Genomic DNA, 11582 nt, shown 5'->3' with positions numbered 1-11582 from the left:
TCCATACAGTGTGTAAGTGAAATTCCATGTAGGCATGATATCTATCCACCCAAGTGAGCCCAGAGACTCAACATGACAAACTCGATAAGCAACAGACAGGATTCACCCTGACCAGGGACGCCAGTTCATCACAGGGCAGACGCAGACCCAACCACGCACACACCAGGGCCAGTTCTCCCAGAATGTGTGGTAGGCCCAGAGGAAACCAGAGCACCTAGTGAAAAGCCAGGGAGAACTTACTAACTCTGCCCAGATAGCACCCAGGAATTAGACCCATGACCCCAGTGCTGCAGGGCAGCAATGCTAACCACTGCATTACTGTGCCTCCCTCTGCCTGGACCAGCATCAATGCCCAAGTATATCGACCAGGGACCCTATTCTTCAGAATGTGCCACCCCTTGGTAGAGATGTTTAATGCGGCTCCTGACAATCTGCACATTAAAGATGCAGTGATTTCTGTTTGTTAGAACAGGACTGTGAACACAAGCGTCCCAACTTCCACATTGGACTAGTACAATCTGGTTTACCTGTTTCCCCTGCAATCAGTTGGTTCAGTAATTTCTCACTCCTCTGATCAATCTGCTGTGCACTGCAGAATCTGCTGGTGCAGAATCACCCAGGTCATCACCCATGGTGAGGCTCTTCAGGGGTGTTTGGCTTGAAAGAGGATGTGCAGTGCTCCTCTGTGTAACTGTTTTGAGATCTTTGGGGGCTTAAAAGCAGTAAAAAAAAATGTAAGAAATTAAGATGATGACGTTGGACCGATGACTGCCCGGTACTTGCTGGCTATCAGAGTTAATGAGTGAACAAGGACGATGCCAATATCCATTCCTACCATTCTTACTTTTCCTAACCGCTTTAAAGCGTTACATGCTCGTCGGGAGCCGAACTCTATCCCGGAAAGCAACGGGCGCAAAGCGGGATACACCCCGGGCCTGAACACCACTCTATGGCTAGGAAGACACGGACGCAAATTACTCGCACCAGGGCCAGTGTTCCCAAAAGCTAATTAACCAACCAGAATGTCTTTAGTGGGAGGAAACTGAGTAAATTATAGGCTGAACAGTACCCCTTGTGGCGAAGCTGAACAATAGCTTCCCTTTCCTCTAGGTACCTATTGTTCTATGTTCAATCTAATATTTATTGGTTTTCTGATGTTGCTCTCCAGAGCGGCCATCGATGCGAATTTAAATCCTCCTAATTGCATTTTCTTAATTATATTCCTAAGCAGAAAGCAAAGCATAGCACATCACGGGAGATGGAAAATAACAGAAGCAAAGTAACATCTGATATCGGACTGATTTTTATTCAATTTAATAGATGATACGGAGTGTGCCGGATCAAAAAAAGAAAAACTATTGAATTAAAGCGTAATTGAGATGCTGAAGACACTGTGACGCTGAGAGGTCACTAGATTGAGAAACAAGAGGAATATATTCAGGTACATATGTGTTTAACGGTTCTGTTTCGGTGTTTTGCATGTTTTTTTTTTTACCTAAAAGGGGGAAGCACTGTGCTGTTCATGTGGAGCACCTCGTGCAACATCAATAATTTAATGTGAATCACTGAAGTCTTTGTCTGATATCCTGGTCGTGGTGGTGGTAAGGAGTCTGTGATTGCTTTTGAACGCACAATAAACTGGGATCTGCACAACCCGAGGAGACGAAGCAGCAGACTTCGTGCTGTGCCTGAACTACAGGCTCGGCTCAGCCGACTCGTATAATTCCTGCATTAAATTCACCGGCATTACATCATCGGGTTTCCATCCTGAGCGTCAAAGGAGCCTCGTTTAATATTTAACGGGACTGGAGGATCAGATCAGGAAGAGGGACAGTCAGACGGCTGGACACTGCACAAGACAATCATGGGATTTAAAACAATTGGAAGTGGCACTTAAATAAAACAAAAGACCCTTATCTGCACTGGAAGATCTTCTGGAAAGAAAAAGATGATATGGCTGAGGCGGACCCAGGAGTGATCGAGGTACAGGGTGTTGCCTCTTACGAGGAGTATGAGTGCAAAATATGCTACAATTATTTCGACTCGGATCGCCGGGCGCCTAAAATACTGGAGTGCTTGCATACATTTTGCGAAGAGTGCCTGACGACGTTGCACCTCAGGGAGGACAGACCGTGGCGTATTAGCTGTCCGATATGCCGTCACAAGACGCCAGTACCGGATTACCGGATCCAGAATTTGCCCAACAACACAAAGGTGACAGAGGCTTTCCCTCTGTATATCGAAGCGGACCCTTTGCCCCAAGACACTCTGCCCCCGCAGCCGCCGCCGCAGCACCCTGCGCTAACCCCGAGGACCGAGGAAAGCGCGGCGCAGACGGCGGCTGCAGCTCTCCCGCCCGCTACCCATACCCCAGCCCGGTACGAGAGCTGCCAGAGCTGCAAGCGAGCCGCCCTGACCACGGGCTGCGTGTGCGTCGTTTTCTCTTTCCTCTCCATGCTCGTGCTGCTCTTCATGGGTCTGATCTTTGTTCACAATTACAACAACCCCCCCTCGCCCATTGGCCCCATCTGTCTGTCCGTCGCCAGCATCTTAGCCATGTTTTCTGTGGTCGTCACGTGGGTGATCTGCTGGTTGAAGTACAGACCAGAGCAGGAAAACAACCGGTCGTCGACATCCAATTCCAACAGGAGGAATACTTAGGACCCTTTGTGTCTGTGCACATCTCATTCTGCAGAGCAGAACTTACAATATGGCATTTTATTCAATATTAAATTAATAATATGACGCTGGATCTATAGCCTAGCCGATACTTTTATTAATGCCTCCAAATATTTCTGATTTTGTTGACTGTGATTTTATTTTGCCGATACCTGACCTCTTGACTGCCCACAGGACGTCATTATTCCTGCTTTTATTTTCATTGTTATTTGACACTTGATCTGAAGGGCACCGTGTCTGCGTTTTATTTTTAATTCCGTGAATCACGTGTATTGTTCTTATTCTAACAATATTTTTTTTTCTAAATCTGAGGTAGAAATTCGATCATCCAGTTCTTGAACAAAACAAACAACATCCAAAGATGTGTAATGATCGCGAATCCATGCTTACTTAAAGTTATTACTCAGTGAGCATGGGCTCGAACAGGGAAAAGAGGAAAATACCCAGCAAGCAGCTGAATTGGACATAATGTGGCAATACGGGGCAAACTTGATATATGCACATACTCTCAATCTTAACATGGTTTGGTCGACTTTCTAAACTGAAATTATTTGCGATGTATTGATGCTTGCAATGTTTTTTTCTATGTATGGTACTTGGTCTAGATGTGATGAAATGTCTGCCCTTTGTATGCTGTTTTTTATCTGGGCTGAAGTAGTTGAAAGGATGCGGCTAATAGCACAAAGGCAAATATTTACACAAGCAAAAGACCTGCACTGAATCACGGCTTCAAAACCCAAGTGTTGCTGAATGTCACTACTTTTATCATACACCTCCAAGGTGTTCATTCACTATAGCACACTGATAATTCACTATAGCACACTTGGAAATGTAATCACATTGCAGTGTTCCTCACAAACGTGGGTCTGCAACAGAAGTACTACGTATGCCTGCACTAAGTATGTTAATGAACTATGAAGGCTTTTAAGATTAAAATAGTTGGCCTTAATGGTTTTGGACTGGATTTCCTTAAAAAAAAACTTTTGTTAAAGGTTACTGGAGTGAAATGATTCTGCCACGATTTAAAATGTACATCTGGCCGGGGGAATGACAAAGCAGTGTTTTGCAAGATGGGTATACAGTGTAAATCTTAAACGCATTTCTGTTGTTATTGTTTAGGGAATATACAATGTAGCTACTCACAGAATTGTAAACTATGTGGTGTTTATACAAAGTCAGATTTAAATAAAAATAATGCAGCATTTATGGTTGTTCTCCATGTGACTTAAAACAGTAGTAGTAGCACCCGTTGCTTCACTGTAAATGATACTGCATCATGGTCTCTAGAGCAAGAATTTATTTCAAAGTCTTTTTACACAATTCTGTCAGTGACATTAAGCTTTTATGTTCTGTGACATGATCTGTGCTGGGTACACAGCAAAGGAGGAAAGAAGAGAGAATGTTTATGGATATGTTTTAAAGTTTTTTTTTTGTCCTTTCTATAAATGGAGTTCTAGTAGAAATCTATTTTTGCAATCTTTTTTTATTTCACAGTATGGGCTGGATTTGTTTACTCAACTGGAATTATCTGCACAATTCTTTTGATTGTTGAATACTGTATCCAAATAAAATGAGATTTCTCGAAAGGTGCTTCTGTTCTATCAATGGTGTGGATTAACTCTTATCTTCGCAAACTAGACTCTTAGTGGTCCTTCAGAGAGATTGCTGCCTCGGCTTCACTATGATTTAATAACGGTTACCATCACTTCAAAGAAATTAGACCATCATTTTTCTTGCGAAGTAAAAAAAAAAGATTATCTGAAAATTAAAGTTATTCATATAATAAATCGTTTATCGTTTAATTGACTCATAAAGTGCAGAGATCACTTTTTTGTTTTGATTTGAGGATACATTTAAATAGTTCTATGGCAGCACACAGTTTTTCCTGTTTGTTTCTCCGCATTAGCTTTGACCCGAATTGTGCGTTTGACTATTTTTAAGTGACCCGCAGCTTCACACCAAGCCCCCTCTAGTGGCTGAAGAAGAGAAATTCAGTTTCTAGGCGTTGAGGCCAACACCATAAAACCGAACAGAATTATTGTTGAATTAAATGTATTACAGATTGAACAATTTGAAGACAGAAAATAGGAATATTTAGAATATTCTTACTACGTTCCTTCTACTTTCAGTAACCACTTTATCCTTAGAGGGCGACAGTGGGCCACAGCCTAACCCAGCAGGCACAGGGCACAAGGGAACACTTCAACCTGGAGGCTCTCACAGGGCCCATTTGGGGGGCAGTTTTGAGATGTAAATTAACCTCAACAGCACGTCCTAGGGCTGTGGTAAGAACCCAGTGCATCTAGAGGAAACCCAGGAGGGCAACAAGCACACAAGAGGTGTCTCAGTCTAGAATCAAACCCATGTCCCAACAGCAGTGATGCTTCAGCACTGATCAACATTTCACCACCCCCAGCACACCTGTTGTTGTAGTTCATTAAAAAAATCCACACTGGATACATAGCTGGGTGATACAAAGAACCCCAACTCCAAATATTCAGAAGTTAATTAAGCATACACGCTATTTATTAAATTTTCTTGCATCACAGATTTACTGTTGGATTGATATCACTGGTATCTGTAGTTGAGTGGAATTAGTGACATTTGATTCCTGCTTGGTGCAATACGGTATGTTTTTCAGGAAGGTATAAAGCAGTGACGTGGTATTAACAGGGGATTTCAACTCCCTACACAGAAAGTGGGATATACCCATGAGGAACGCAGAGGCTCAGACTGTTAACAGTTGCTTATGAGCTCATTTTGTGAAGGCTCTTCCAAGGGTAGATGCTCTTATTGACCAAGCTTTTTCAAGTAACCAGGGCGGAATAAGGGGAGTAGATGTGATAAAACCAAAGAGGGGCTGAGACCATAATTTGGCAACCTTTAATACATTAAATCTCTAAAGGCTGAGCCTAAAATTAAGTCTTACAATTTTAGAAATGCAGGCTCTGGGCTCGCTAACAGTGAATTGGAAACAGATGGATACCGAGTCAGCAGAAGGAAGATGGTTATACTTCAGGCAACATAATATTCACTTCACAAAGCAAATTCATCCCCTAAATTAGTTAATACAAATCTAGGAAAGTATGGCCTAAATGGTTTGAGAGATTAAAATGTCAAAAGGAAGGCATCTCTCTACTGATCACGTAAAAAGACACAAGATAGTAACTAAATCTGGTGAACTTAATTTCACTAAGTGAACTAAATTTAACACTGTCATGTTCAAAATGTAACGCTGACTATGCCCATGTAGGGACATACATTGCGCACATTACATTTGTGATTCGAAGCTACACACAGAAAGTACACGTGACAGAGATCTGAAAATGTATGTAGATTCCATTACATTCTTATCAAGACAACGTGGGAAAGTCAGAAGAAGCAAACAGAATGCCTGGGTATATATCCTAAAGCACGAAATTTAAATCAAAGGATGTTATGCTTAAGCTTTACAATGCTTAGTAAGACCTCATTTACAACAGTATGCAGGTCCCCACAAAACAGATTTTATAGCCTTAGAAGAGCAACAAGAATGATTCCTGGTCTCAGCAGATTCTCATACACAAACAGGTTAAAGAATCTACATTTCTTCAGGCTAGAACAAAGACAACTGAGAGTATGTTTGAACCAAATACATAAATATTCAAGGACTCTGTATCCTCTGGATCAAAACAAGGACATAGGGTCTGAACTGGAAAAAGGAATTAATTCTGATCAGAAAATAAAAACGCTCCACTGCAGAGAGTGGTGCTGTCCATAACCGGCTTCTAACGCAGCTGGTTGAGACCCAGTTGCTAGGCTCCTTCAAGAACTGTCTGGACAAACGTGTAAATTTCCTTGGCTACTAAACTACCAAATTAGCTAGTTGGTCTGAAGTGCCTCCTTTCACTTATGCCGGTGTCACACTACAGGACCCGACTTCTAGTCGGAGAGCATGTCAATTGTAACGACTGCAGTTATGCAAGTTATGCTGGCGTCACACTACTCGACTTTTCCTAGGATTTGCAGTCGTAGCCTTCATTTACATAATCCTAAGAAAATCACAGCGAGTTGTAGAGAGTTGCAGTGCTTGCCCGTTACCGTCAGTTGTGTAGTGTGACTCCTGCAGCAACTCAGTCATAGCGCTGTTAACAGCCCCCACGACTCTCTGTGATGTGCTACGATAATATCAAACTGGTTTGATTTTCCTGCAGCGAGTCGCAAGTCGCAGGGGTGGGCTCTTGTGTCTGCGACAGTCAACAGCCAATGAGCGCTCTACTGGAAGTACATCGCATACAATGCGGCTGCAAAGAAAGGAGGAAAGCGAGTGTTTTGGGCTGTGCAAATGGAAAAGAGCGCAAATGGAGCCAGCACAGATGTCCGTTCGATGTTTCGTGTTTGTCGTTTCGTGTTTGTTGTTTGTTTGCTTTCATGCGGTGCGCCTCTTGTGCTCCACGTTGATCGGCTGCCAACATGAGGCGACCTTGCGGTACTTTCGCGGTCAAATATAAGATTAGGAACCGCGATGAAAAGTCGTGAGGGAATCGTGTAATTAGTCACCCACTGCGATTCCTAGACACACTCTAAGGCAGTGAGATTCAGCACCTGCAGTCGTTAAATTTGACAAGCTTTCCGACTAGAAGTCGTATCGAGTCATGTCGGCTTTTTATGACTAGGAATCGTAGGGGGTGACTAATTACACGATTCCCTCTAATTCCTCTATGACATCTCCAACACTATTCAATACTTCAGTACTAGTCCCCAAGGTTTTATAGGTAACCATGAAATCATCCATTTCTATTCACTTGGAACAATTTAATTGCGAACAATTGCAAGAAACATGTTAAATTTACCAGATTATAAATCATTTAGATTTATAACTATACATAACTCAAATGGTCAACCCAGCTTCTTTAATTAGGTACATTACGTACTTAATTGATCAATAAATTACAAATATAAATTGTCTTTAGAAACAGATGTTTTCTGGCTCCTTACGAAAAGGCCTTGAATTGGACACTCCAGGACTGGTGATGGAGATCCCTGCTCTATGAGTTCTGATATGTCAACAAACTGAGGAGAAGACATCACTCATGAGAAGAGGTCTAGTACAAAATCTGAACCAGTATTTCCCCGATAGCATAAACATTATTTAACTTTCCAAACCTCACCAATAATAGAAGTAGGGTGTTTTATGTTCTTCAGAACATTTACTTATTTGACCATGTATCCATTTTCTCACCACTTTATCCGTTACAAGGTTGCAGGAGAGTCAGAGCCTAGCCTGGCAAGCAAGGATAAACCCTGGATGGGACACCAGCTCATTGCAAGACAGAGATGGACAAACCCTCACACACTCTTATTGTTATCCAGTTGGCCCAGAAGCCAGTTAAGCTACCAGTATGTCTTTGGGCTGTGGAATGAAACTGGAGCACCTGGAGGAAACCCACACAAACACAGGGAGAACGTACAAACCCCACTCAGATAGCCCCCCAGGAATTGAACCCAGGGCCCCAGTGCTGACAGGGAACAATGCTAAACACTGTATCAACATGTTGCCCTTACTTACCTGTGGTTTATTCGAACTTTGCTTGGCATACTTTCATTTGGAAATTCCTTAGCAATTCTGTCCATTTGGTTATAAAAATGTATTTGAAATCATTGAACACGAATGCAGTGCATGCTTTGGAATTAATATTAACACATTACTTTGCAAACAATGATTACAAACAAATATACTCAATAATGGTGTTGCAGATGCCAACTTTTAAAAACAAATGGTTTTCAAAGCAACTTTAAGCGGAACCCTTTGAATAGATGGTTTTGATGGGTGTTTTGCAAAACCCGAGTGTTGAGATCACAATGTCAGTGAAGCAATGTACTGAAACTGAAAGGACCAAGTGTGGCAGCTAAAACATCAAAAACGTGAAATAAAAAATATGAGATTTGACAGGTCTTAATGTTGATTATCTTTTTTTATGCAGTCATCTCAAGTCAACAGTCCGGGGCTCAGCATTCCTATAACCTCCTATGTCTCTCTGATGGTAGTGATCATCTTCCACATTGCAAGTTCTAATAAAAAGTTAATAGACACAAAAAAGGCTTCAGTGCCTATAAATCTGAGGGTTTCTGCAATTCCTCATCTTTACAGAGATGTAGTGCTCTCTAAAACCAATGTGATCCTTTCCTCTTCTCCTTTCCTGCATAATTTGTACTTGGAGGGTTATCTCTGTTTTATCTACCAATACCAATGTTGAGGACCTTATGTATAGGAATATAGAGGAATATTTATATGAAGACCTTAGCTCAGTGAAAGTCTCTTCCCCACCTCGAGAGCTAAACCTTTTCCCAAGCAGTATGTTTGTACAACCTCAATGCTACATATTTAGGAATTTACAAACACCAGTGTGACAACCCACAGTACATTTTGGTGAAGACATTTTTATTTTCCAAAACAAACATAAAACACTGTTCAAAAAATACAAATATATATTTCCCATCCCATATGAACCATCTTCACCACCCCCCTTAATGTCCCCTCCAAAATTCGACCAAACTCCCACTAAATTATGGCCAGACAGCTATTGGAACCTCCATGCAGCAAGACTATTTTTTAATGCAAAGTTCCAAGGAAGGAGATTGCCTGACTCTTCTAAAAGCATTGCATTGCAGTTCAGAAATAGAAAGAAAGTTTACAAACAAGAGAAAGCCATTCAGCCCGTTTAGCCCAATTAGCAGATGGTAGTTAGTTAATCCAAGAGTGTCATCCAGCTGTTTCCCGAAGGAAACCAGGTTATCAGCTTCAACAACATGGCTGGGGAGCTTGATCCACACTCCCACAAGCCTTTGTGTAAACGGGTGCCTGTTCTCAGTCTTAAAGGTGCTTCCATGAAGTTTTTACTCGTGTTTATGCTTCAGTGTTGATTGAAGGAGTCCACTGAGTAGACTGTATCAGTGTCTTTGAGGATTTTGAATGCTTGGATCAGGTCTCCTCGTAATCTTCGCTCTTCAAGAATAAAAAAAGGTTCAGTATCTTTAGCCAGGTAATGAAGAACATTCCCTTGAACTCCAGATTATATCCACTTGCCCCCCTCTAGACTAATTCCACAGCAGTAATATACTCTTTATATAATTCTGTAATGTGATGACCAACACTGTACACATTACAGTATTAAAAATGAGGTATTTCTAGAGCATTGTACAATTTTGACATAAATGTCTTGATTAGAATTTTCTGCGTTTATGTAAAACCATTTCACTTGCGTCTTTATTATTTCCCATGTCTAGCTAAATACTGGAAAGGCTAAAGCCAATGACAAGAGAATTCTTCAGTTTACCATTACCAAACTAAAACCCACATACTCCCAGGAGGGATAATATCCAGTTATTAGCCAGGCTGTGACAGTTTGATACTCATTTTCCATGGTTTTATTTTGTATGGCTGTTGTGAATTGGAACACCAGTGTGCATTACAATATAACTTTGGTTTGACTCTCCTCCGTTTCACTGTGAAAGGCTACTAAATAATATAATTACTGGATCTTTCACTAAACCTTAATTTAATTAACTTAACTTAATTTAGTAGTATACCCAAATTCTAATAGCATGCTATAATAAACAAAATAATATTATATTTACAATAAAGTACCTCAACATTACTCTGAAAATTACTTAAGTATCTGAAAATAGCCAGTTGTGCAAGGCTTTTCATGAGCTAGTTGTATCAAAGACAGATTTTTCTGTCCACAACATTTCAGTTTATTCAAGAGATACTTCTTGCTTTACAGCTATAAATATTTCTTTGTCATAAATACTAATGGTAGCGCTACACAGGACATGCAAAGAAAATAAATGTTTATTCTTTGGAATGACTGGTGAGCCAGGGAATTATAAAACTCAAACCACAGGGTTTCATAAGTTTGAATTGTAAAATGCAAAATCATAATTCTTGCTGATATCATCTTCTATACATGACATTTAAGAGGTAAAACCAGGACAGTCCACATTGCCAAAAACATATTAAGTATAGCATACAAATTAAAATAACAGAAATATTGTTAGTCCAATTGGTATGCAATACTGTCTAATCTAAAGCCGTCATAGAAAGTTTTATTTTAAATGTCAAAACCTAAATGCTAAATGAAAACATCAACATATATTTCCTCAGTGCATAAAACTTGACATAGAAGGTTTTGAAGTGCTTATTAAAATGAGTGCTGTAATTTACTACCCTAGACTACCAAAGTTAAAATTTACATTGACATTTGTTATATTATGGATGTAGTTTTACAAGTCATCCATATAAATATGGCTTTGTCTGCTTTCCATAAAATTATTTCACTACTTCATATATAATGCAGTCTGCAGCAGTTGGTAGTGTAAACACGTGAACAACATTTGAACTGCAGGTCAAGTGTGTCTAAAAAGCAAAATATCTTTAACAAAAAACAAGACACAACAAAGTTATGAGAGAAGAAAACCTACACGTGCACTAACTAACCTATGGATTCCTCCACATTCTGCTGTACTACCTGGAGACAAAACCATACCATTTTTTTTAATCTAGTTTAAATTAAGAATTTGTTTTGAATTAAATTATTAACGGACTCTTGTCCAATGGAATACAACGGGATAGATCTGGCTACTAGTAAAAAAAAAAGATACACCGCTAATATAGTTTGGGCTTGAACAAAGACTCAAGCCTGCAAAGCAGTTCAAAGTCGAGGGCCAGGACAATCAATTCTGTCTTTACAGGTTTTTGAGGGATGGTTAATTAGCAACTGATCTACAAACAGGTGATTTGACTTCTTAGCAGTTTGAGCTATTAATTAGAATTTAAGGTGTTAGGTTCAAATTTGACTCTGGACATCGAGGACTGTAACTGACTATTCCCGATCTAATGTAATGGACAATGCCTAATCTGT

The 11582-nt window shown here is 40.4% G+C and overlaps 1 protein-coding gene across 1 annotated transcript; it reads left to right on the top strand.

Moving 5' to 3' along the window:
- The first annotated feature begins 1064 nt into the window (after positions 1–1064).
- rnf228 (ring finger protein 228) lies at positions 1065–4265 on the top strand. Its single transcript, XM_088617789.1, has one exon. It carries the CDS (start codon positions 1954–1956, stop codon positions 2659–2661), a length of 708 nt encoding a protein of 235 aa, XP_088473915.1. The 5' UTR covers positions 1065–1953; the 3' UTR covers positions 2662–4265.
- Positions 4266–11582: the final 7317 nt, after the last annotated feature.

This window comes from Lepisosteus platostomus, chromosome 2 (genome assembly GCF_059453375.1).
Source record: "Lepisosteus platostomus isolate fLepPlt1 chromosome 2, fLepPlt1.hap1, whole genome shotgun sequence".
NCBI lineage: Eukaryota > Metazoa > Chordata > Actinopteri > Semionotiformes > Lepisosteidae > Lepisosteus > Lepisosteus platostomus.
The sequence above is the reverse complement of the archived record's forward strand: the minus strand, read 5'-3'. Positions and strand labels throughout refer to the sequence as shown.